Below are 26,361 nucleotides of genomic sequence, written 5' to 3'. Positions count from 1 at the left end.
CCTGGGGAGGGATTGGGGACGGGGGGGCACCTGGGGGGTGGGATTTGGGATGGGGGGGGCACCTGGGGGGGGATTGGGCACTGGGGGGTACCTGGGGGGGGATTGGGGACAGGGGGGGCACCTGGGGGGGACCTGGGGAGTGGAATTGGGCATTGGGGGGGCAGAGGTGGGGCTGGGGTGGCACCTGGGGGGGGGATTGGGGCTGGGGGGTCACCTGGTGGCAGCTGGGGGGGGGATTGGGGACAGGGGGGGCACCTGGGGGGTACCTGGGGGGGGGGTTGGGGACAGGGGGGGCCCAGGTGGGGCTGGGGGGCACCTGGAGGGGTGGGATTTGGGATAGGGGGACACTGGGGGGTGGGATTGGGGATGGGGGGGGCACAGGTGAGGCTGGGGGGGATTGGGGATTGAGGGGGGGCACCTTGGGGACACCTAGGGGGGGATTGGGGATTTGGGGGGGCACCTGGGGGGTGGGATTGGGGATTGGGGGCACTGGGGGGGGGCACCTGGGCGGGGGGGGGATTTGGGATAGGGGGGGCTTGGGGGGTACCTGGGGGAGGGGGATATGGGACAAGGGGCACTGGGGGGCTCCTCATTCCCGGTGATTTTGGGGTTCATTCTGGGTGTCCCCTGGGTGATTTTGGGGTTCATTCTGGGTGTCCCTGGGTGATTTTGGGGTTCATTCTGGGTGTCCCCTGGGTGATTTTGGGGTTCATTCTGGGTGTCCCCCGGGTGTCCCCACAGCCACCAACCAGTGGTTCATCCCGGCCGTGCGGGGTTCATTCTCCCCACATCCCCGGTGATTTTGGGGTTCATTCTGGGTGCCCCTGATGTTTTTGGGGTTCACCCCGGGTGTCCCTGGGTGATTTTGGGGTTCACCCCGGCTGTCCCCACAGCCACCAACCAGTGGTTCATCCCGGCCGTGCGGGGTGACATCCCCCCGGGCTGCGCCGCCTACGGCTTCGTGTGCGACGGGACGCGGCTGCTGGTGTTCGGGGGCATGGTGGAGTACGGCAAGTACAGCAACGACCTCTACGAGCTGCAGGTACCCCAGACCCCTCCCCAAATTGGGGTCACCCCCTGGGAACCCTCCCCAAACTGGGGTCACCCCCCGAGACCCCCTCCCCAAACTGGGGTCACCCCCTGGGAACCACTCCCCAAACTGGGGTCACCCTCCCGAGACCCCCTCCCCAAACTGGGGTCACCCCCTGGGACCCCCTCCCCAAACTGGGGTCACCCTCCCCCAGACCCCCTCCCCAAACTGGGGTCACCCCCTGGGAAACCTCCCCAGACTGGGGTCACCCTCCTGAGACCCCTCCCCAAACTGGGGTCACCCTCCCGAGACCCCTCCCCAAACTGGGGTCACCCCCAGACCCCTCCCCAAATTGGGGTCACCCCCTGGGAACCACCCCTCAGAACAGGAGAGACCCCCGGGACCCCTCCCCAAACTGGAGAGACCCCTGGGACCCCTCTCCAAACTGGGGTCACCCCCTGGGAACCACCCCCCAAATCGGGGCTGACACCTGGGACCCCTCCCCAAATACTCCAGAACTCCCCCATACCATGGGTGACCCCCTGGGACCACCCCAAAACACTTCAGGACCCCCTGGGACCACCCCAAAACACCTCAGGACCCCCTGGGACCACCCCAAAACACCTCAGGACCCCCTGGGACCACCCCAAACACCTCAGGACCCCCTGGGACCACCCCAAAACACCTCAGGACCCCCTGGGGCCACCCCAAAACACCTGGGGACCCCCCGGGACTACCCCAAAACACCTCTGGACCCCCTGGGACCTCTGAACCCCCCCGGTTTTGGGGTCCCCCATCCCCCTGGGTACCCCCCAGTGCCAGACCCCTCCCCAGATCCCAAATCCCCCTCCCCATTTCAGGCCTCCAGGTGGGAGTGGAAGCGTCTGAAGGCGAAGACCCCCAAAAATGGACCCCCCCCTTGCCCCCGGCTGGGCCACAGCTTCTCCCTGGTGGGCAACAAGTGTTACCTGTTTGGGGGGCTGGCCAACGACAGCGAGGACCCCAAAAACAACATCCCCAGGTAAGGGGCACCCCAAAGCTAAACAGAATCCTGGCTGAAAAAAACACAGCCCAAAAAAAATCCCAAATTTGTGGGGTAAAAGCTTCCAAATTCATGGGATAAATCCTAAATTTATGGGGTAAAAATTACCAAATTTATGTGGTAAATCCCAAATTTATGGGGTAAAAATTACCAAATTTATGGGGTAAAAGCTTCTAAATTTATGGGATAAATCCTGAATTTATGGGGTAAAAATTCCCAAATTTATGGGTTAAAAGCTTCCAAATTCATGGGATAAATCCCAAATTTATGGGGTAAAACCTTTCAAATCTATGGGGCAAACCCCAAATTTATGGGGTAAAACCTTTCAAATCTGTGGGATAAATCCCAAATTTATGGGGTAGGACCTTCCAAATCTATGGGGTAAATCCAAAATTTATGGGGCAAAACCTTTCAAATCTATGGGATAAATCCCAAATTTATGGGGTAAAAATTCCCAAATTTATGGGGTAAAAGCTTCTAAATTTATGGGGTAAATCTCAAATTTATGGGGTAAAACCTTTCAAATCTATGGGATAAATCCCAAATTTATGGGGTAAAAATTACCAAATTTATGGGGTAAAAGCTTCCAAATTTATGGGATAAATCCCAAATTTATGGGGTAAAACCTTTCAAATCTATGGGGCAAACCCCAAATTTATGGGGTAAAAGCTTCCAAATTCATGGGATAAATCCCAAATTTATGGGGTAAAAATTCCCAAATTTATGGGGTAAAACTTTTTAAATCTATGGGATAAATCCCAAATTTATGGGGTAAAATTTCCTAAATTTATAGGGGAAATTCCTGAATTTATGGAGCAAAGCCTTTTAAATCTATGGGTCAAGTTCTGCATTTATGGGGTAAAACTTCATAAATTTATGGGGTAAAATTCTCTAAACTTGTGGGGTAAATCCTTTCAAATCTATGGGGCAAACCCCACGTTTATGGGATAAAACTTGGGGAAAATCCCAAATTTATGGGGTAAAACTTTCCAAATTTATGGAGCAAACCCCAAATGCATGGGGGGATTTATGGATCTTTGATTTTGGGATTTTTTGGGGGTTTTGTGAGGTTTTTTAGGAGCTTTTTTAGGGTTTTGAGGGTTTTAGGTGGTTTGGGATGGTTTTGAGTGCATTTTAAGTGATTTAAAAACCCTTTTAAGAGCACCCCATATCCCCAAAACCCCTTTTATGGCCACCCCACAACCCCAAAACCCCTTTTAGGGTCTTTTTGGGGTCTCCTGACCTTCTGAACCACCCACAGATGATTTTAGGACCATCCTAAACCACCTGGGGTGCATTTTATGGGATTTAAGACCCACCCCATATCCCTAAAAACCCTTTTAAACCAATCCCACAACCCCAAAACCCCTTTTAGGGTTTTTTTTGGGGTCTCCTGATCTTCTGAACCATCCACAGGTGACTTTGGGACCATTTTGGGTGCATTTTAAGTGATTTAAGAATCCTTTTAAGAACATCTCATAACCCCAAAACCCCTTTTAGGGCCACCCCACAACCCCAAAACCCCTTTTAGGGTTTTTTTGGGGTCTCCTGACCTTCTGAACCACCCACAGGTGACTTTGGGACCATTTTGGGTTTGTTTTATGGGATTTGAGAACCACCCCACGACCCCAAAATCCCTTTTAGGGAAATCTCATGACCCTAAAAACCTTTTTTGGGGTTTCTTTGGGGTCTCCTGACCTTCTGAACCATCCACAGGTGACTTTGAGACCATTTTGAGTGCATTTTAAGTGATTTAAAAACCCTTTTAAGAACACCCTGTATCCCAAAAACCCCTTTTAGGGCCACCCCAAAACCCCTTTTAGGGTTTTTTTGGGGTCTCCTGACCTTCTGAACCCCTTCCCCACACACCTGAACCATCCACAGGTGACTTTGGGACCATTTTGGGTGCATTTTATGGGATTTAAAACCCCTTTTAAGAACACCCCATATCCCCAAAACCCCTTTTAGGGTTTTTTGGGGGTCTCCTGACCTTCTGAACCCCTTCCCCACACACCAGAACCACCCACAGGTGACTTTGGGACCATTTTGGGTGCATTTTAAGTGATTTAAAACCCCTTTTAGTGCCACCCCACAACCCCAAAACCCCATTTAGGATATTTTTTAGCATCTCTAAGCCCGTTTTCCCCCAGGTACCTGAACGATTTGTACGTCCTGGAGCTTCGCCCGGGCTCGGGGGTGCTGGCCTGGGACATCCCCATCACTTACGGGGTCCTTCCTCCTCCTCGGGAATCGCACACGGCCGTGGTGTACACGGAGCGCGACGGGCGGCGCTCGCGCCTCGTCATCTACGGGGGCATGAGCGGCTGCAGGCTGGGGGATCTCTGGACCCTCGACATCGGTGAGGGGGTCTGGGGGGTTTTTGGGGTTTTTTGGGATTTTTTGGGATTTTTTTGGTTTTTTTTTTTGATTTTTTGGCATTTTTTTAGGGTTTTTTTGGGATTTTTTGGGGATTTTTTGGGGTTTTTTGGGGGTTTTTAGGGGGTTTGGGGTCATGGGAATGGGATCAGTGGATATGGGGTCATGAGGGGCTGCAGGCTGGGGGATCTCTGGACCCTCGACATTGGTGAGGGGGTTTTGGGATATTTTTGGGGATTTTTTGGGGTTTTTTTTGGGATTTTTTTTGGCATTTTTTTAGGGGTTTTTTCGGATTTTTTAAGGATTTTTTGGGGTTTTTTTGGGGTTTTCGGGGGTTTGGGGTCATGGGAATGGGATCGGTGGATATGGGGTCATGAGCGGCTGCAGGCTGGGGGATCTCTGGACCCTCGACATCGGTGAGGGGCTTTGGGGGGTTTTTGGGGGTTTTTGGGGGTTTTTTGGGATTTTTTGGGGTTTTTTTGGGATTTTTTGGCATTTTTTTAGGGGTTTTTTCGGATTTTTTAAGGATTTTTTGGGGTTTTTTTGGGGTTTTAGGGGGTTTGGGGTCAGGGGAATGGGATCGGTGGATATGGGGTCATGAGGAGTTTTAGGCTGGGGGATCTCTGGACCCTCGACATTGGTGAGGAGATTTTGGGATATTTTGGGATTTTTTGGGATTTTTTGGGATTTTTTTCAGATTTTTTTGGGATTTTTTTATGGGTTTTTTCGGGATTTTTTGGGGTTTTTTTGGGTTTTTAGGGGGTTTGGGGTCATGGGAATGGGATCATTGGTGGTTATGGGGTCATGAGGGGTTTTAGGCTGGGGGATCTCTGGACCCTCGACATCGGTGAGGGGCTTTGGGGGGTTTTGGGGGTTTTTTTTGGATTTTTGGAATTTTTTTCAGATTTTTTGGGATTTTTTGGGGTTTTTTTTCGGATTTTTTGAGGATTTTTGGGGGGTTTTTTTTGGGTTTTTAAGCGGTTTGGGGTCAGGGGAATGGGATCATTGGTTATGGGGTCATGAGCGGCTGCAGGCTGGGGGATCTCTGGACCCTCGACATCGGTGAGGGGCTTTGGGGTTTTTTGGGGTTTTTTGGAATTTTTTTCAGATTTTTTTTTGGTTTTTTTCAGATTTTTTGGGGATTTTTTTGGGATTTTTGGGGATTTTTTTGGGTTTTTTTCAGATTTTTTTTGGATTTTTTGGGATTTTTTGGGGGGATTTTTGGGATTTTTTTGGGATTGTTTGGGATTTTTTTTTGTTTTTTTTTCAGATTTTTTGGGGATTATTTTGGGATTTTTTGAGGGGGATTTTTAGGGATTTGGGGTTTTTTTTTTATTTTTTTGGGGTTTTAGGGGTCTGGGGTCAGGGACATGCCAGAACTGGGTGCTAAGGGAGACATTTCTTTACGTTTTTAAGCATTTTCAGGCAATTTCCTCACATTTTGGGGCAATTTCCTCACATTTTGGGGCCATTTCCTCTCATTTTGGGGCCATTTTTTCACATTTTGGGGCCATTTTTTCACATTTTGGATTCATTTTTTCACATTTTGGGGCCATTTTTTCACATTTTGGATTCATTTTTTCACATTTTGGGGCCATTTCCTCTCATTTTGGGGCCGTTTTTTCACATTTTGGGGCCATTTCCTCTCATTTTGGGGCCATTTTTTCACATTTTGGGGCCATTTTTTCACATTTTGGGGCCGTTTCCTCACATTTTGGGGGGTTTTGGGGTCTTTCAGAGACGCTGACCTGGAACAAGCCGAGCCTGAGCGGGGTCGCTCCCCTCCCCCGCAGCCTCCACTCAGCCACCACCATCGGCAACAAGTGAGTCTGGGGGCGACCCCCCCCCAAAAAAAACCCCCCAAATCCCCCCCTGGGGGGTCCCTTTGTGTCCCTGCCCCCACCCCGGGGGGGGTTGGGCTCTTTAAACGAGGAATAATTTATTTTATTTTAATTTTTTAATGGATACGAACGGTTTTGTGACCCCTACAAAAGCGGGAATTTTGGGGGGTGGGGGTCTCTGGGTGTCCCCCCTGACCCCCCCTGACCTTTGCCCCCCCCCAGGATGTACGTTTTTGGGGGGTGGGTGCCCCTGGTGATGGACGACGTGAAGGTGGCGACGCACGAGAAGGAGTGGAAGTGCACCAACACCCTGGCCTGCCTCAACCTGGGTGAGGAGGGGGCTCGGGACCCCCAGAACTGACCCCAAATTCACCCTAAAACACCCCAGATCAGAGCCTGGGTGAGGAGGGGGCTTGGGACCCCCAGAACTGACCCCAAATACATCTTAAAGCTCCTAATCCCCCTCCCCAAATTCTTCAAATGGCCTCAAACCCCACTCTGAGACCCCCAGACCCCCGTGTGACCCCCCCAAACCCGTCTGTGCCCCCCCAGACTCGATGGCGTGGGAGCCGCTGGTGCTGGAGACGCTGGAGGACCCCCAGACCCCTCCCCAAACCCCCCCAGACCCCTCTGTGACCCCCCAGACCCCTCCCCAAACCCCCCCAAACCCCTCTGTGCCCCCCCAGACCCCCATGTGACCCCCCTGTGCCCCCCCAGACTCGATGGCGTGGGAGCCGCTGGTGCTGGAGACGCTGGAGGACCCCCAGACCCCTCCCCAAACCCCACTCTGAGCCCCCCAAACCCCTCTGTGACCCCCCCAGACCCCCGTGTGACCCCCCCAAACCCGTCTGTGCCCCCCCAGACTCGATGGCGTGGGAGCCGCTGGTGCTGGAGACCCTGGAGGACCCCCAGACCCCTCCCCAAACCCCTCCAAACCCCCCCAAACCCCTCTGTGACCCCCCAGACCCCTCCCCAAACCCCCCCAGACCCCCGTGTGACCCCCCTGTGCCCCCCCAGACTCGATGGCGTGGGAGCCGCTGGTGCTGGAGACGCTGGAGGACAATGTGCCGCGGGCTCGCGCCGGGCACTGCGCCGTGGCCATCGCCACCCGCCTGTACATCTGGAGCGGGCGCGACGGCTACCGCAAGGCCTGGAACAACCAGGTGTGCTGCAAGGACCTGTGGTACCTGGAGACAGGTGAGTCTGGGGGCTGCAAGGACCTGGGGGGGCTGCAAGAGACAGGTGAGTCTGGGGGCTGCAAGGACCTGTGGTACCTGGAGACAGGTGAGTCTGGGGGCTGCAAGGACCTGTGGTACCTGGAGACAGGTGAGTCTGGGGGCTGCAAGGACCTGGGGGGGCTGGACACAGGTGAGTCTGGGGGCTGCAAGGACCTGGGGTACCTGGAGACAGGTGAGTCTGGGGGCTGGGGGGACCTGGGGGGGCTGCAAGGACCTGTGCTACCTGGAGACAGGTGAGCCTTGGGGGGTTGGGGGTAATCTGGGTGTAACCCCATTGTACCCCATGTGTAACCTCATTGTAACCCCATTGTAACCCGTGTGTAACCCCGTGTGTAACCCCCATTGTAACCCCTGTGTAACCCCTATTGTAACTCCTATTGTAACCCATGTGTAACCCGTGTGTAACCCCTGTGTAACCCCTATTGTAACCCCTGTGTAACCCCCATTGTAACCCGTGTGTAACCCATGTGTAACCCCTGTGTAACCCCTGTGTAACCCCTATTGTAACCCCTGTGTAACCCCTGTGTAACCCCATTGTAACCCCTGTGTAACCCCTGTGTAACCCCTGTGTAACCCCATGTGTAACCCCTGTGTAACCCCTGTGTAACCCCATGTGTAACCCCTGTGTAACCCCTATTGTAACCCCTGTGTAACCCCCATTGTAACCCCTGTGTAACCCCATGTGTAACCCCTGTGTAACCCCTGTGTAACCCCTATTGTAACCCCTGTGTAACCCCTATTGTAACCCCTGTGTAACCCCCATTGTAACCCCTGTGTAACCCCATTGTAACCTGTGTGTAACCCGTGTGTAACCCGTGTGTAACCCGTGTGTAACCCCTGTGTAACCCCTATTGTAACCCCTGTGTAACCCCTATTGTAACCCCTGTGTAACCCCTGTGTAACCCCCATTGTAACCCCTGTGTAACCCCTGTGTAACCCCTGTGTAACCCCTGTGTAATCCTTGTGTAACCCCTGTGTAACCCCTGTGTAACCCCTGTGTAACCCCTGTGTAATCCTTGTGTAACCCCTGTGTAACCCCTGTGTAACCCCCATTGTAACCCCTGTGTAACCCCCATTGTAACCCGTGTGTAACCCATGTGTAACCCCTGTGTAACCCCTGTGTAACCCCTATTGTAACCCCTGTGTAACCCCTGTGTAACCCCATTGTAACCCCTGTGTAACCCCATGTGTAACCCCTGTGTAACCCCTGTGTAACCTCTATTGTAACCCCTGTGTAACCCCCATTGTAACCCCTGTGTAACCCCATTGTAACCTGTGTGTAACCCGTGTGTAACCCCTGTGTAACCCCTGTGTAACCCCTGTGTAACCCCTATTGTAACCCCTGTGTAACCCCCATTGTAACCCCTGTGTAACCCCTGTGTAACCCCCATTGTTACCCGTGTGTAACCTGTGTGTAACCCCTGTGTAACCTGTGTGTAACCCCTGTGTAACCCCTGTGTGTAACCCCTGTGTAACCCCTGTGTAACCTGTGCGTAACTCCTATTGTAACCTGTGTGTAACCCCTATTGTAACCCCTGTGTAATCCCATTGTAACCTGTATGTAACCCCTGTGTAACCCATGTGTAACCACTGTGTAACCCCTGTGTAACCCCTGTGTAACCCCTGTGTAACCCCCATTGTAACCCCTGTGTAACCCCTGTGTAACCCCCATTGTAACCCCTGTGTAACCCCTGTGTAACCCCCATTGTAACCCCATTGTAACCCCTGTGTAACCCGTGTGTAACCCCTGTGTAACCCCTATTGTAACCCCATTGTAACCCCTGTGTAACCCCTATTGTAACCCGTGTGTAACCCCTGTGTAACCCCCATTGTAACCCCTGTGTAACCCCTGTGTAACCCGTGTGTAACCCCCCATTTCCCCCCCCAGAGCGCCCCCCGGCGCCGGGCCGCGTGCAGCTGGTGCGGGCGAACACCACGTCGCTGGAGGTGAGCTGGGGCGCGGTGCCCACGGCCGACTCGTACCTGCTGCAGCTGCAGAAGTACGAGCTGCCCGCCGCCCCCGCCCCTCCCCCCGTGCCCTCCGTGCCCGCCAACCCCCCCAAGAGCCCCGCCCCCGCCGCCCCCGCCCCTCCCCCCGCGCCCCCCACCCTGCCCCAGCTCGGGGGGGTGGGGCTCACCCTGCTGGGCCCCGCCCCCGCCCCGCCCCCCGCCGGCGCCGCGGGTGTGGTGGGGGGCGGGGCCGCTGCGGGTGGGGGCGGGGCGGGCGGGGGCGGGGCGGGGGGCGGGGGTGGGGCGGGGGGAGGGGCGGTGGGCGCGGCCCCGCCCCCCCCCAGCGCCACCCTGCAGGTGCTGCCGGCGGCGGGGGGGGCGGGGCAGGTGGGGGCAGGAGGAGGCGGAGCGGCGGCGACAGCAGCGGGGACAGGGAGGGGACCCGGTGAGTGACAGCGGGGGGGCGCTGGGGACATGGGGGGGGACATGGGGGGGGACCCGGTGAGTGACAGCGGGGGGGCGCTGGGGACATGGGGGGGGACCCGGTGAGTGACAGCGGGGGGGCACTGGGGACATGGGGGGGCATTGGGGAACATGGGGGTGACATTGGGGGGACATGGGGGGGCATTGGGGACCTGGTGAGTGACACTGGGGAGGGACACTGGGGACGTTGGGGGGGGCATGGGGGACATTGGGGGGGCATTGGGGGACATTGAGGGGGCATTGGGGACATGGGGGGCGGAAATGGGGACACTTGGGGACATTGGGACATGGGGGGACATTGGGGAGACATTGGGGTCACTGGGGACATTGGGGGGGCATTTGGGGACACGGGGGGGGGGGCTCTGCGGGTGCCAGGGCTGACCGCCGTGTCCCCAATGTCCCCCCCGTGTCCCCTCCCCGCCCAGGTGTGCCGGCGGTGCTGAAGGTGAGCGGGACCCCCGCGGGCACGGCGGGACCCCCGCTGGTCACCGTGCGCTCGGCCGGGCCCGGCAAGGCCCCGGTGACGGTGACATCGCTGCCCGCCGGCGTCAGGATGGTGGTGCCCAGCCAGAGCCCCCAGGGCACGGTGAGCGAGGGGACACCTGGGGGGACACCTGGGGAAGGGTGGGGACAGGGGGGGACATCCTGGGACAGGTGGGACAGGTGGGGGATACCCAGGGACAGGTGGGGGGACACCTGGGGACAGGTGGGGACAGGTGGGGGGTACCTGGGGGACACAGGGAGGGGTCCCAGGTGTGTCCTCAGCTATGACCAGCCATGCCCAGGTGTGCTCAGGTGTCCCCAGGTGTCCCCAGGCTCACCCAGGTGTCCCCAGCTGTCCCCAGGTGCACTCAGGTGTCCCCAGATGCACTCAGGTGTCCTGAGGTGTCCCCAGGTGTGTCCCCAGGCTCACTCAGGTGTCCCCAGGTGTCCTTAGGTCTGTCCCCAGCTGTCCCCAGGTGTCCCCAGCTCCCCCCAGCTGTCCCCAGGTGTATCCCCAGGTGTATCCCCAGGTGTCCCCAGGTGTCCCCAGGTGTGTCCCCAGCTGTCCCCAGCTGTCCCCAGGTGTGTCCCCAGGCTCACCCAGGTGTCCCCAGGTGTCCCCGGGTGTCCCCAGGCTCACCCAGGTGTCCCCAGGTGTCCCCAGCTGTCCCCAGGCTCTCCCAGGTGTGTCCCCAGGTGTCCCCAGGTGTGTCCCCAGCTGTCCCCAGGTGTCCCCAGGCTGACGCAGGTGTCCCCGTGCCCGCAGGTGATTGGCAGCAGCCCGCAGATGAGCGGCATGGCGGCGCTGGCGGCGGCGGCCGCGGCCACCCAGAAGATTCCGCCGGCGTCGGCGCCCACCGTGCTCAGCGTCCCCGCGGGGGCCACCATCGTCAAAACGGTGGCCGTCACCCCCGGGGCCACCACCCTGCCCGCCACCGTCAAGGTGGCCTCGTCACCTGTCATGGTACGGGGACACCCGGGGGTGGTGGCACTGTCACCTGAGTGTCACCGTGGTGTCACCTGGGGGCAGTGGTGGCACTGTCACTTTGGTGTCACCCAGGGGCTGGGGGCAGTGGTGGCATTGTCACTTGGGTGTCACCTTGGGGTCACCCAGGGGTCAGGGTGGCACTGGGAGGACTGGGGGTGGTGGTGGCACTGTCACTTTGGTGTCACCGTGGTGTCACCGCGGCCTTGGAGGGGCTGGGGTGACATTGGGAGGCTCGAGGTGACACTGGGGTGACACCGAGGGTCTTAGGGTGACACTGGGGGTCTCATGGTGACCCTGAGGGTCTCAAGGTGACCCTGTGGTGACCCCATGGTGTCACTGAAACTCTCAAGGTGACCCTGGGGTGACACCAGGGGGTCTCAAGGTGACCCCAAGAGTCTCAAGGTGACCCTGAGGTGCCACCATCACCCTCACGAGCGTCCTCCCCGTGTCCCCCCATGTCCCCTGGTGTCCCTCCATGTCCCCCCATGTCCCCCCATGTCCCCTGGTGTCCCCTCCTGCCCCCCCGTGTCCCCCCCATGTCCCCTGGTGTCCCTCCATGTCCCCCCATGTACCCTCCATGTCCCCCCATATCCCCCCTGTGTCCCCCCATGTCCCCTGGTGTCCCCTCCTGTCCCCCGGTGTCCCCCGGTGTCCCCTGGTGTCCCCCAATGTCCCCCCATGTCCCCCCCATATCCCCCGGTGTCCCCTGGTGTCCCCTCCATGTCCCCCCCGTGTCCCCCCCATGTCCCCTGGTGTCCCCTGGTGTCCCCCCATATCCCCTCCACAATGTCCCCCCATGTCCCCCCCCATGTCCCCCCCCATGTCCCCCCATGTCCCCCCCATGTCCCCTGGTGTCCCCCAATGTCCCTCCCATGTCCCCCCCATATCCCCCGGTGTCCCCCCCATGTCCCCCCCCTGTGTCCCCCCCATGTCCCCCCCATATCCCCCCCCATGTCCCCCCGGTGTCCCCCTGTGTCCCCCCCATGTCCCCCCCGTGTCCCTCCCCAGGTGAGCAACCCGGCCACGCGGATGCTGAAGACGGCGGCCGCCCAGGTGGGCACGGCCGGGGGCTCCCCTGCGGCCACCAACGCGGCCACCAGGCCGATCATCACGGTGCACAAGTCGGGCACGGTGACGGTGGCCCAGCAGGCCCAGGTGGTCACCACCGTGGTCGGAGGGGTCACCAAAACCATCACCCTGGTCAAGAGCCCCATCTCGGTGCCGGGGGGCAGCGCCCTGGTGAGGGGGGCACGGACCCGGGGGTCTCGGGGTGGAGGGGGGGACCCCGATTTGGGGGAGTTGGGGGGTGGGGGGGACCCAAATTTGGGGGAGTTTGGGGTGGGGGGACCTCAATTTGGGGGGTCTTGGGTGGGGGGACCCCAATTTGGGGGAGTTGGGGGTACCCAAATTTGGGGGAGTTGGGGGTGGGGGGGATCTCAATTTGGGGGGTCTTGGGGTGGGGGGACCTCAATTTGAGGGTGTTGGGGTGGGAGGACCCCAATTTGGGGGAGTTGGGGGTGGGGGGACCCCAATTTGGGGGTGGGGGGACCCCGATTTGGGGAGTTGGGGGTGGGGGGACCCCAATTTGGGGGAGTTGGGGTGGGGGGACCCCAATTTGGGGGATCTTGAGGTGGGGGGAACCCCAATTTGGGGGTGCTGGGGGGGTGGGGATACAGGTTTGGGGATTTGGGGGGGTGGGACACAGATTTGGGGGGTTCTGGGGGGCTCTGGGTATTGGGGGACCCCAATTTGGGGGGTCCTGGGTGGGTTTGGGGCTGTGTAGGAACCAAAGGGGGGGCACAACCCCAAATTTCCCCCTCCTCATTTGGGGGTCCCGGGGGCTTTCAGACCCCTCAAAGGTCAGGATTTGGGGGTTCCCTTTTTTGGGGAGGGGTCTCTGAGCCCCCCCGTGGCCCCCCCAGATCTCCAACCTGGGCAAGGTGATGTCGGTGGTGCAGACGAAACCGGTGCAGAGCTCGGCCGTCACCGGACAGGCCTCGAGCGGCCCCGTCACCCAAATCATCCAGGTGACCCCTCCCCAAATCCCCGAGACCCCTCCCCAAATCACTGAGAACCCCCAGAATCACAGAGACCCCTCCCCAAATCCCTGAGAACACCCCAAAATCCCTGAGAACCCCCCCAAAATCCCCCCCTCGGCCGTCACCGGACAGGCCTCGAGCGGCCCCGTCACCCAAATCATCCAGGTGACCCCTCCCCAAATCACTGAGACCCCTCCCCAAATCACTGAGAACCCCAAAATCCCTGAGAACACCCCAAAATCCCCGACAACCCCCTTCAAATCATAGAGACCCCTCCCCAAGTTCCTGAGACCCCCCTAAAACCACCCTGAGACCCTCCCCAGCCCCCCACTGACCCCAAACCCCCTCCCCACCTTCCCTGCCCCCCCAATAACCCCTCCCCACCCCCAGTGACCCCTCCCCCCTTCACTGACCCCTCCCCCCGCAGACCAAGGGCCCCCTCCCCCCCCAGTGACCCCTCCCCTCTGACCGCCCCCTCCCCCCGCAGACCAAGGGTCCCCTCCCCGCCGGGACCATCCTGAAGCTGGTGACGTCGGGGGAGGGGAAGCCCACCACCATCCTGACCAGCACGCAGGCGGGGGCGGGGGCGGCCAAGCCCCCCACCATCCTGGGCATCAGCAGCGTCACCCCCAGCACCACCAAACCCGGGACCACCACCATCATCAAAACCATCCCCATGTCGGCCATCATCACCCAGTCGGGGGCTACCGGTGAGTGAGACCCCTCCCCAAATTAACCTGACACCCCCCTGAGACCCCCAAATCATCCCTGAGACCCCCAAACCATCCCTGAGACCCCCATCAAAACCATCCCCATGTCGGCCATCATCACCCAGTCGGGGGCTACCGGTGAGTGAGACCCCTCCCCAAATTAACCTGACACCCCCCTGAGACCCCCAAATCATCCCTGAGACCCCCAAACCATCCCTGAGACCCCCATCAAAACCATCCCCATGTCGGCCATCATCACCCAGTCGGGGGCTACCGGTGAGTGAGACCCCTCCCCAAATTAACCTGACACCCCCCTGAGACCCCCAAATCATCCCTGAGACCCCCAAACCATCCCTGAGACCCCCACCCCTGGAACCCCCACCCCCATCAAAACCATCCCCATGTCACCATCATCACCCAGTCGGGGGCTACTGGTGAGTGAGACCCCTCCTCAAATTAACCTGAGACCCCCAAACCATCCCTGAGACCCCCAAATCATCCCTGAGACCCCCAAACCCCCCCAGCCCCCATCACCGCCTGCTCAGGGGCAGCAGCGGGGGCTGGGGGGTGCCCCCCATGTCCCCCAATGTCCCCCGATATCCCCCAATGTCCCCCGCCCCGTGTCCCCTGATGTCCCCTGATGTTCCCTGATGTCCCCCGATGTCCCCTGCTGTCCCCTGCTGTCCCCTGCTGTCCCCTGATGTCCCCTGCTGTCCCCCTGTGTCCTCTGCTGTCCCCACTGCTGTCCCCTGCTGTCCCTGATGTCCCCCCCGTGTCCCCCACTGTCCCGTGCTGTCCCCTGCTGTCCCCCCTGCTGTCCCCTGCTGTCCCCTGATGTCCCCTGATGCCCCCCCCGTGTCCCCTGATGCCCCCCCCGTGTCCCCTGCTGTCCCCTGCTGTCCCCTGATGTCCCCCCGTGCTGTCCCCTGCTGTCCCTGATGTCCCCCCGTGTCCCCCCAGGTGTCACCAGCAGCCCCGGGATCAAGTCCCCCATCACCATCATCACCACCAAGGTGATGACGTCGGGCACCGGGACCCCCGCCAAGATCATCACGGCCGTGCCCAAACTGGGCGGGGGGCACGGGCAGCAGGGGGTGACACAGGTCAGGGGACACGCGGGGGACACCGGGGGGGTTGGGGACATCGGGGGGGTTGGGGACATTGGCAGGGTTGGGGACATTGGGGGAGATTGGGGACATTTGGGACATTGGGGGGGGACGCTGGGGCGGGACATTATGGGGCTGGGGACATTGGGAGGGGACATTGGGGGGGTTTGGGGACATTTGGGACATTGGGGGGGACACTGGGGGGACATTATGGGGTTGGGGACATTGGGAGGGGTTGGGGACATTGGGGGGGGACATTGGGGGGGTTTGGGGACATTGTGGGGGGACATTGGGGGGGATTTGGGACATTGGGGGGACATTATGGGGTTGGGGACATTGTTGGGGGGGACATTGGGGGGGTTTGGGGACATTGGGAGGGACATTTTGGGGGTTTGGGGACACTGAGGGGTTTGGGGACTTTAGGGACATTGGGGGGGTTTGGGGACATTGGGGGACATAGGGGACATTGGGGATATTTTGGATTTTGGGGGGATTTGGGGACACTGGGGACAAGCCTGGGTGCCAGCGGTGTCCCCACGGTGTCCCCACGGTGTCCCCACGGTGTCCCCACGGTGTCCCCACGGTGTCCCCGTGTCCAGGTGGTGCTGAAGGGGGCCCCAGGCCAGCCGGGCACGATCCTGCGGACGGTGCCCATGGGCGGTGTCCGGTTGGTCACTCCCGTCACCGTCTCGGCTGTCAAGCCCACGGTGACCACCCTGGTGGTCAAGGGCACCACCGGTGAGTGCGGTCACTCGTGGCCAGGGGTCACCTGTGGGTCACTCTGGGGTCACTCTGGTGGTCAGGGATCATCTGTGGGTCACTGGGGTGGTCACTCGTGGCCAGGGGTCACCTCTGGGTCACTGGGGTGGTCACTCGTGGCCAGGGGTCACCTCTGGGTCACTTTGGGGTCACTCTGGTGGCCAGGGGTCACCTGTGGGTCACTCTGGGGTCACTCGTGGCCAGGGGTCATCTGTGGGTCACTTTGGGGTCACTCTGGTGGCCAGGGGTCATCTGTGGGTCACTTTGGGGTCACTCGTGGCCAGGGGTCATCTGTGGGTCACTGGGGTGGTCACTCGTGGCCAGGGGTCATCTGTGGGTCACTGGGGTGGTCACTCGTGGCCAGGGGTCATCTGTGGGTCACTGGGGTGGTCACTCGTGGCCAGGGGTCATCTGTGGGTCACTGGGGTGGTCACTCGTGGCCAGGGGTCATTGTGGGTCACTCTGTGGTCACTGGGGTCATTCTGTGGTCACTCTGGGGTCACTGGGGTCACTCTGGGGTCACTCTGTGGTCACTGGGGTCACTGTGGTCACTCTGTGGTCACTCTGGTCACCCTGGGGTCACTGTGGTCACCCAGTGGTCACTCTGTGATCACCCAGTGGTCACTCTGGTCACTCTGTGGTCACCCAGTGGTCACTGTGGGCGGTCACTCACGGCCGTGCTGTCCCTCCCAGGTGTGACCACGCTGGGGACGGTGACAGGGACGGTGTCCACCAGCCTGGCGGGAGGGGCCGGTGGCCACAGCGCCACGGCCTCGCTGGCCACGCCCATCACCACCCTGGGGACAATCGCCACCCTCTCGAGCCAGGTCCTGAACCCTGCGGCCATCACGGCCACCGCGGCCGGGGGCGGCCTGGGGACACCGACCATCACCATGCAGGTGAGGGGACACTGGGGGGACATGGGGGACACTGGGGACACTGGGGGGACATTGGGGACATTGGGGGGGACACTGGGGGACACTGGGGACATGGGGACAGTGGGGACATTGGGGACAGTGGGGACACTGACCATCACCATGCAGATGAGGGGACACTGGGGACACTGGGGACATGGGGACAGTGGGGACATTGGAGACAGTGGGGACACTGACCATCACCATGCAGGTGAGGGGACACTGGGGGGACATGGGGGACATTGGGGACATTGGGGGGACACTGGGGACATTGGGGGGACACTGGGGACATTGGGGGGACACTGGGGACATTGGGGGCATTGGGGATATTGGGGACACTGACCATCACCATGCAGATGAGGGGACACTGGGGGGACACTGGGGACAGTGGGGACACTGACCATCACCATGCAGGTGAGGGGACACTGGGGGGGACATTGGGGGGACACTGGGGACATTGGGGGGACATTGGGGACACCGACCATCACCGTGCAGGTGAGGGACATTGGGGGGACACTGGGGACATAGACAACATTGGGGAACACTGGTGACACCGGTGACCTCCCTGGTGACACCGGGCACAGCCACCATCACCACACCTGAGGCGCCACCGACACCATTTGGGGGCACTCAGGAATCCGGGGGGGGGTGGTGACACCCCCGAGCCGCCCCCCCGGCGTCCCCTGCCTGACGCGGTGTGGGGACACAGCCGGTGTCCCAGCCCACGCAGGTGACGCTCATCACCACGCCCAGCGGCGTGGAGGCCCAGCCCGTCCACGACCTCCCCGTGTCCATCCTGGCGTCCCCCACGGCCGAAGCCCCTCCGGCCGCCGCCTCGGGGGGCCCCGCGCTGGCCGAGCCCCCGGCGGCCGAGCCCGGCACGGTGACCCTGGTGTGCTCCAACCCCCCCTGCGAGACCCACGAGACCGGCACCACCAACACGGCCACCACCAGCCTGGTGGCCACGGTGGGGACGGGAGGGGGACAGGTGCAGCTGCTGTGCGAGGACACGGGCGGGGGGACGGCGCTGCCAGCGCCCCCCCGGGCCTGCTCCAACCCCCCCTGCGAGACCCACGAGACGGGGACGACCAACACGGTGACAACGACGGGGACGCGGGTGTGCGCCAACCCCCCCTGCGAGACCCACGAGACCGGCACCACCAACACGGTGACGACGACGGCGCCGCGGCAACCGCACGGCAACAACACCGGGACGGCCGGCGCGGTGACGGTGACGGGGTCCCAGCTCTGTTCCAACCCCCCCTGCGAGACACACGAGACGGGGACGACCAACACGGTGACAACGACGGCGCCGCGGCAACCCCGTGCCGGCGACACCGGGATGGCGGTGACGGGGTCGCAGCTGGGCGCCAACCCCCCCTGCGAGACCCACGACACCGGCACCACCGGCACGGCCACCACGGCGGCGGGCCCGGCGCGCCTGGGGGGTCCGGGCTGCGCCACGCAGCAAACGGCGGCCACGGGGACCACGATGACGGCGCGGCTGTGCCCGGCCGAGGGCGGCGCCGGCGGCGTCGCCGCGCGCCAAGGGCAGGATGTCACCGCGCCGCCGTGCCAGGCGCCCTGGGGACAGCCCGAGGTGGGCGTGGGGGAGACCCCCGGCGGCGCGGGGACGCGGGTGTGCGCCAACCCCCCCTGCGAGACGCACGAGACCGGCACCACCAACACGGTGACGACGACGGCGCCGCGGCAAGCGCGCGGCAACGAGAGCGGGACGGCGGTGACAGCGACGGGGACGCGGGTGTGCGCCAACCCCCCCTGCGAGACGCACGAGACGGGGACGACAAACACGGTGACAACGACGGCGCCGCGGCAACCGCACGGCAACGACACCGGGACGGCCGGCGCGGTGACGGTGACGGCGCCACGGCCACCCTGTGCCAACGACAGCGGGACAACGGTGACAGCGGTGACAGCGGTGACAGCGGTGACGGGGTCCCAGCTCTGCTCCAACCCCCCCTGCGAGACCCACGAGACCGGCACCACCAACACGGCCACCACCACCACGGCCACCTCGCGCCCGCCGCCGGAGCCCGCGGGGACGTCACCGGGGACGCCAGCGGTGCCACCACCCTGCTCCAGCCGCGAGCCCGGCGCGGTGACAACGGTGACGGGGTCCCAGCCCTGCTCCAACCCCCCCTGCGAGACCCACGAGACCGGCACCACCAACACGGCCACCACGGCCACCGCCGGCTCGCGGCCGGGTGACGCCACCACCACGGCCACCAGCGCCGCCGGCTCAGGGGGGTCCCCCCAGCCTGGTGCCAACCCCCCCTGCGGGACCCCCGAGCCCCCCGCGGCGTCCCCGCCCTGCCAGGGCGGTGCTGAGGGGGTGCCAGCGCCCGGCGTCACCGGGGGTGTCACCGGGGGCGTCACCGGGGGTGTCACCAGCCCCCCCCGCGCCTGCTCCAACCCCCCCTGCGAGACCCACGAGACGGGGACGACGGCCACGGCCACCACGGTGACGGCCAGCATGGGCGCCAGCCAAGGTCAGCCTCGGGGTGTCCCCAGAGTGTCCCCAAATTATCCCCAAATTGTCCTCTGGGTGTCCCCAAATTGTCCCTGGATTGTCCTCAGGTTGTCCCCAAACTGACCCCAAATTGTCCCCAGAATGTCCCCAGGGTGTCCCCAGATCATCCCCAAATTGTCCTCAAATTGTCCCCAGACTGTCCCCAAATCCCCCCCAAATCCTCCCAGAATTTTCTCCAAATTCTTCCAAAATTCTCCCCAAATCCCCCCTCCCCTATTTTGGGTGGGTGGTCTCCCCTCTGTGACCCCCCCCCTCCTCTCTGTCCCCACAGACCCCCCCCCGCCGGCTGCCAACGGTCAGGGTGAGGGGGAGCCCCCCCCCAGCGAGGGTGGGGGTCCCCCCGTGCCCCCCCCCGGCACCCCCAGCCCCCCCGGCCCCAGCGGAGCCCCCCAGGCCCGGGCGGTCACCACGGTCACTCAGTCCACGCCAGCGCCGGGGCCGGCCGTGCCGGTGAGGGGCTGGGGGGGCTTGGGGAGGGGTTTTGGGGGGGCTAGAGGGGGTTTGAGGGGGCTGGGGGGGCTTGGAGAGGGGGCTGGGGGGGCTTGGGGAGGGGCTTCAGGAGGTTTAGGGGGGGTTTGAGGGGGCTGGGGGGGGCTTGGAGAGGGGTTTGGGGGGGGTTGGGGACATTTAGGGGGGCTTGGGGACAGTGGGGTGACATTGAGGGGGGGTTTGGGGACATTGGGAGGGGTTGGGGACATTCGGGGGGGCTTAGGGACATTGCGGGGGGGGCTTGGGGGGTGATTTGGGGACCCTGTGGGGGGGGTTTGGGGACATTGGTGACACTGGGGGGGGCTTGTTGGGGGGTTGGGGACATTGAGGAGGGTTGGGGACATTCAGGGGGGGCTTTTGGGGACATTCAGGGGGGGCTTTTGGGGACCAGAGGCCACCGAGGCCCCATTCCGGGGTGGGGGGGGGAGGGGGTCTCTGTTCCCCCCCCCCCCCAACCTTTCCCCTCCCCCCTCTCTCCCCCCAGACCATCTCATCGCTGACCGAGTCCCCCCCGGCTCCCCCCGAGACCCCCCCAGCCTCCACCCCCACCCCTCCCGGAGACCCCCACCCACCCCAGGACCCCCCCCCGGCCCCGGCCCCGGCCCCGGCCCCGTCCCCCCCCGGTGCCGAGGCGGGGGCGGGCGATGCCGGGGGGTCCCCGGAGCCGCTGGCCGTGGTGGTGCTGCCGCCGGCCGCGGCCGAGGGGGCTCCGGCCGAGGGGCTGGCGCTGCCCCCCGAGCTGCTGGCCGAGGCGGGGGGCGCGGGGGGACCCCCGGGGCTGACCCCCGAGGAGCTGGCGGTCACCGCGGCGGCCGAGGCGGCGGCGGCGGCTGCGGCCAGCGAGGAGGCGCAGGCCCAGGCTCTGGCCATCCAGGCCGTGCTGCAGGCGGCGCAGCAGGCGGTCATGGGTCAGTCTGGGGGGGTCATGGGTCAGTCTGGGGGGGTCTGGGGGGTCCTGGGGGGGTTTGGGGGTCCTGGGGGGGGTTTGGGGTGGTCTCACGGCCGTGGTGGTGACCATTGGCCATCCAGGCCGTGCTGCAGGCGGCGCAGCAGGCGGTCATGGGTCAGTCTGGGGGGTCCTGGGGGGTCATGGGTCAGTTTGGGGGGGTCCTGGGGGGAGTCAGGGGGTCCTGGGGGGGTCTCATGGCCGTGGTGGTGACCCCAAGCTGACCCCTGGTCATCCAGGCCATGCTGCAGGCAGTCATGGGTCAGTTTGGGGGGTCCTGGGGGTCCTAAGGGGGTTTGGGGGGGTCCTGGGGGGAGTCAGGGGGTCCTGAAAGGGTCCTGGGGGGGTCCTGAGGGTCCTGAGGGTGTTTTGGGGGGGTCCTGGGGGTCCTGGCCCCCATGGTTCTGGTGGGGGGGGGGAGGGGTGGATTTTGAACTGACCCCTCCCCCCTCCCCCCTCCAGGAACATCGGAACCCCTGGACCCCGCCGAGCCCGGGGGGGGCCCCACGGACCTCGGGGGTGCCCTGGGGGTGTCGGAGGGGGCGGGGGGCGCGGGGGGGGCGCTGCCCCTGGTGCTGACTCAGCAGGAACTGGCGGCGCTGGTGCAGCACCAGCAGCACCTGGCCGAGGCCTCCACCCCTCCCCCCGCCCCCGCCCCCGCCCCCAGCGCTGCCCCCGCCCCCGCCCCGCCCCCACCGGCCCCCCCCGCCCCCACCGCCGGCCCCCCCCCGGCGGCCGCGCCCCCTCCCCATTTGCCCACCGAGGCCTTGGCCCCCGCCGACAGCCTCAACGACCCCGCGGGGGACAGCAACGGGCTGGGGGGCGCGGAGCTGGGCAGCGGCCCCGGGGGGGGCACCCCCGGCAGCCTCCTGCCCCCCCCCGGGGACGGTGAGACACGGGGGGGCACCGGGGGGGGGTTGGGAGGGGTTTGGGAGGGGTTTGGGGGACACCTGGGTGGGTTTGGGGGGGGTTTGGGGTCCTTTGGGGGGCACCTGGGAGGGTTTGGGGGGGTTTGGGGACACCTGGGGGGGTTTGGGGGGCACCTGGGGGGGTTTGGGGGCACCTGGGGGTCCTTTGGGAGGGGTTTGGGGGGCACCTGGGGGGGTTTGGGGGGGGTTTGGGGTCCTTTGGGGGGGTTTGGGGGGCACCTGGGGGGGCTTGGGGGGATTTGGGGTCCTTTGAGGGGGATTTGGGGCTTCTGGAGGGGGTTTGGGGTCTCTTGGGGGGGATTTTGGGACCCCTTTTTGGGCCCCTCCCCCCCTCGGGTTGTTCTGAGACCCCTCCCCCCCCCCGCTCACATTTGGGTGGGTGGGGAACTCTGGGGTGGGGGATGGGGGGAGGGGGTTTTAAGCCCCCTCCTCAATTTTTTTGGTGCGTTTCCCCTCCCCCCCCCCCAGGCCTGGCCCCCTCGAGCGCCTTCGTGGCCCCCCCGGGCCCCCCCCCGGTGGCCCCCAGCCCCGCCAAGCTGCAGGCGGCCGCTGCCCTGGCCGAGGTGGCCAACGGCATCGAGAGCACCCCCGTGGTGAGAGAAACCCCCCCAAAAACACCCCAAAACACCCAAAAAAATCCTCAAAAACACCCCAAAAAATCCTCCAAAAACACCCAAAAAATCCTCCAAAAAACACCCAAAAAATCCTCCAAAAAACACCCAAAAAATCCCCCAAAATCCCCAAAAAATCCTCCAAAATCCCCAAAAAATCCTCCAAAAACACCCAAAAAATCCTCAAAAAAACCCCAAAAAATCCTCCAAAAAACACGCAAAAAATCCCCCAAAATCCCCCAAAAAATCCTCCAAACTCCCCAAAAAATCCTCAAAAAAACACCCCAAAAAATCCCCCCAAACCACCCCAAAATCCCCCAAAAAAATCCTCCAAAAACACACAAAAAAGTCCTCCAAAAACACCCAAAAAATCCTCCCGAAATCACCCCTAAATCCTCCCCAAAATCCTCTCAAACCCACCCAAAAACCCCTCCAGAAACTCCCCCTAAACCCACCCCAAAATCCTCCAATTTTCCTCCTGAAAATCCCCCAAGTATCCCCCCAAAATTCCCTTTTTTTCCCTCCAAACCCCCCAATTTCCCCCTAAAATCCCCCAAAATTCCCTTTATTCCTCCCCAAACCCCCCAATTTCCCCCCTTTTCCCCCCTGACCCATCCCCCTGCCCCACAGAAGGCCGAGCCGGGGGCGCCGCCCCCCAAGGCGCCCCCCAAGAAGGAAAACCAATGGTTCGATGTGGGGGTCATCAAGGGCACCACCATGATGGTCACTCACTACTTCCTGCCCGCCGAGGACGCGCCCCCGGACGTGAGTGACCACTGGGGACACACTGGGGACACTGGGGACACTGGGATGGACACTGGGGACACTGGGACAGACTGGGGACACTGGGATGGGCACTGGGATGGACACTGGGATGGACACTGGGGACACTGGGATGGACACTGGGGACATTGGGATGGACACTGGGATGGACACTGGGGACACTGGGGACACTGGGATGGACACTGGGATGGACACTGGGATGGACACTGGGGGCACTGGGATGGACACTGGAACAGACTGGGACAGGGCACCACCGTGATGGTCACTCACTATTTCCTGCTGGCCAAGGACTCGCCCCTGGACATGAGTGACCACTGGGGACACACTGGGGACACTGGGATGGACACTGGGATGGACACTGGGGACACTGGGATGGACACTGGGATAGACACTGGGATGGACACTGGGACAGACTGGGACAGACTGGGGGGACACTGGGACAGCTGTGGGACACCCCAGTGGCACTCGGACACCCCTGGGGACACCAAACCTCTGGGGGGGTTTGGGGTTTGCCTTCTGTGTCCCCAGGGTGTCCCCAGGGTGTCCCCAGGGTGTCCCCATGGCCAGGGGGGTTTCTTTATCGGTGTCCCCCCCCGTGTCCCCCCCAGGACGAGGCCTCGGGGGTCCCGGACCACTCTCAGCTGCGGCGCCAGGAGCTGCAGCCGGGCACGGCGTACAAGTTCCGCGTGGCCGGGCTCAACGCCTGCGGCCGCGGCCCCTTCTCGGAGCTGTCGGCCTTCAAAACCTGCCTGCCCGGCTTCCCGGGGGCTCCCTGCGCCATCAAAATCAGCAAGGTGACCCCAGACCCACGGCGGGACCCCAGACCCACAGCAGGGACCCCAGACCCAAACCTGACCCCAGACCCAAACCTGACCCCAGACCCACATCTCCCATCCCAACCCAACCCCCGACCCCGTCCCTGCCCGGCTTCCCCAGGGTTCACTGCACCATCAAAATCAGCAAGGTGACCCCAGACCCACAGCCTGACCCACGGCAGGGACCCCAGACCCACAGCGGGACCCCAGACCCAAACCTGACCCCAGACCCCGTCCCTGCCCGGCTTCCCCGGGGCTCCCTGCGCCATCAAAATCAGCAAGGTGACCCCAGACTCACAGCCTGACCCACGGCGGGGACCCCAGACCCAAACCTGACCCCAAACCCACAGCAGGGACCCTCCTGTGTCCCCCCCATATCCCCCACCTCCCATAACTCCCAAAGCCCTCTGTACCCCCATGGCCCCAAACTCCCGTGTCCCCCCTGTGTCCCCCCTGACCCCTGAAATCCCCCCATATCCCCCATGGCCCCCTGACCCCATAACCTCCCTGACCCCCCATGTCCCCTTAGAGCCCCCCACGTCCCCCCTGACCCCCCAAAATCCCCCCTGACCCCCCCGGTGTCCCCGCAGAGCCCGGACGGGGCGCACCTGACGTGGGAGCCGCCGTCGGTGACGTCGGGCCGCATCGCCGAGTACTCGGTGTACCTGGCGATCCAGGGGGGGCCCGGGGGGGGTCCCGAGGCCCGTGGGGGAGGGGCTCAGCTGGCCTTCATGAGGGTCTACTGCGGGCCCAGCCCCTCGTGCCTGGTGCCGGCCTCGAGCCTGGCGAGCGCCCACATCGACCACACCACCAAACCGGCCATCATCTTCCGCATCGCCGCCCGCAACGACAAGGGCTACGGGCCCGCCACCCAGGTGCGGTGGCTGCAAGGTGGGTCTGGGGGCTCTGGAATGAGTCTGGGGGCTGCAAAATGGGTCTGGGGGCTGCACACACCTTGGGGAAGCTGTGAGAGTGGGATTGTCCCCCTTGGCACCCACCCTGAAGGACAAGGGCTATGAGCCCGCCACCCAGGTGCGGTGGCTGCAAGGTGAGTCTGGGGGCTCTGGGAATGAGTCTCAGGGGGTCTGGAATGAGTCTGGGAGCTCTGGAATGAGTCTGGGGGCTGCTGATCCCCGGGGGTCCCTGTGGGGCTGGGTGGGTGGGAGTGGGATTGTTCCCCCCAGCCTCAACGACAAGGGCTACAGGCCCGGCACCCAGGTGTGGTGGCTGCAAGATGGGTCTGGGGGCTTTGAAATGAGGCTGGGGGCTCTGAAATGAGTCTGGGGGGGTCTGAAATTAGTCTGGGGGGGTCTGAAATGGGGCTGGGGGCTGCACACACCTCGGGGAAGCTGGGGCTGAGATTGTCACCCACCCTCAATGACAACGGTTACAGCAGCCAGGTGGGTCTGGGGGCTTTGAAATGAGTCTGAAGGGGTCTGAAATGAGTCTGGGGGCTCTGGAATGAGTCTGGGGGCTGCACACACCTGTGGGGAGGTGCTGCAGACCCCTGATGTCCCCCCAAACCCCCCCAGAGTCGAGCAAGGACGGAGCCGCCGGGAAAGCCGGCAGCAAACGGCCCCTGGCGTCCCCCGACCTGTGAGTGGGGGGCTCGGGGGGTCTTTTGGGGGGCTGGGGGTGTTTTGGGGGGTCCTAGAGGGGTCGTAGGGGGGAATTTGGGGTCTGGGGCTCTTTTAGGGGTCCTGGGGGGGTGTTTGGGGGCTCTTGTGGGGGTCTGGTTTGGGGGGGGAATTGGGGTCTGGGGGGCTCTTTCGGGAGCCTGGCGTGTTTTGGAAGGTCCTGGAGGGGTTTGGGGAGGAATTTGGGGGTCTGGGGGCTCTTTTGGGGGTCCTCTGGGTCTGGAGGGATTTTGGGGGGGTCCTGGGGAGGTTTGGGGATTTTTTTAGGAGCTGTTTTGAGGAGGGGTCTCCATCTCCCCCTCCCCAAATTCCCCCCTCCGCAGGAAATCCGCTCCAAAGAAGCCCAAGGCCGAAGGGCAGTGAAGGACCCCCGGGACCCCCCCCCCCCAAAAAAAAAAACCCCGGGACCCCCCAAAATCCCCTGGGGGGGGAGGGGAGTTGTTTTTTTTTTTTGGGGGGGGGGGTTTGGGGGTCCCCTCGCCTCGGGGGTGGGGGAGGGGAGGGGTCGGGGGGGGGCTTTTTTTTTACCTGTTGCAGTTGCCGGAATGAAAAGTTTTGTACAACGCCGCCCTCCCCCACCCTCCCCCCCCCTAAAAAACCCCCCTCCCCCCCCCTCCCCCACCCCCCTTCGGGACCCCTCC

At 62.7% G+C, this 26,361-nt stretch overlaps 1 protein-coding gene across 4 annotated transcripts in view; it reads left to right on the top strand.

Annotated features, from left to right (window-relative positions):
• Positions 1-26,142, top strand: part of HCFC1 (host cell factor C1) — a 30,276-nt gene extending 4,134 nt beyond the window's left edge. For 2 of the 4 annotated variants that reach the window (XM_086870970.1, XM_086870968.1), the window contains 25 exons: positions 894-1,042; positions 1,891-2,051; positions 4,223-4,431; positions 6,187-6,271; positions 6,512-6,618; positions 7,307-7,615; positions 9,416-9,922; positions 10,386-10,546; positions 11,210-11,407; positions 12,440-12,670; positions 13,354-13,458; positions 13,958-14,180; positions 15,141-15,283; positions 15,886-16,024; positions 16,739-16,944; positions 17,669-19,469; positions 19,782-19,960; positions 20,484-20,907; positions 21,408-21,833; positions 22,343-22,467; positions 23,116-23,250; positions 23,877-24,062; positions 24,674-24,974; positions 25,616-25,679; positions 26,044-26,142. In XM_086870970.1, the coding sequence (XP_086727096.1) occupies positions 894-1,042; positions 1,891-2,051; positions 4,223-4,431; positions 6,187-6,271; positions 6,512-6,618; positions 7,307-7,615; positions 9,416-9,922; positions 10,386-10,546; positions 11,210-11,407; positions 12,440-12,670; positions 13,354-13,458; positions 13,958-14,180; positions 15,141-15,283; positions 15,886-16,024; positions 16,739-16,944; positions 17,669-19,469; positions 19,782-19,960; positions 20,484-20,907; positions 21,408-21,833; positions 22,343-22,467; positions 23,116-23,250; positions 23,877-24,062; positions 24,674-24,974; positions 25,616-25,679; positions 26,044-26,083 (6,614 nt within the window). In that variant the 3' untranslated portion in view covers positions 26,084-26,142. Of the gene's footprint in view, positions 1-893; positions 1,043-1,890; positions 2,052-4,222; positions 4,432-5,464; positions 5,511-6,186; positions 6,272-6,511; positions 6,619-7,306; positions 7,616-9,415; positions 9,923-10,385; positions 10,547-11,209; positions 11,408-12,439; positions 12,671-13,353; positions 13,459-13,957; positions 14,181-15,140; positions 15,284-15,885; positions 16,025-16,738; positions 16,945-17,668; positions 19,470-19,781; positions 19,961-20,483; positions 20,908-21,407; positions 21,834-22,342; positions 22,468-23,115; positions 23,251-23,876; positions 24,063-24,673; positions 24,975-25,615; positions 25,680-26,043 lie in introns of those variants that run through there. The other 2 variants (XM_086870969.1, XM_086870971.1) reach the window with 2 other exon arrangements.
• The last annotated feature ends 219 nt before the right edge of the window (positions 26,143-26,361 follow it).

Source organism: Cyanistes caeruleus, chromosome 34 (genome assembly GCF_971803275.1).
Source record: "Cyanistes caeruleus chromosome 34, bCyaCae1.hap1.1, whole genome shotgun sequence".
Taxonomy (NCBI): Eukaryota; Metazoa; Chordata; class Aves; order Passeriformes; family Paridae; genus Cyanistes; species Cyanistes caeruleus.
This window is presented reverse-complemented; position numbering and strand designations above follow the sequence as displayed.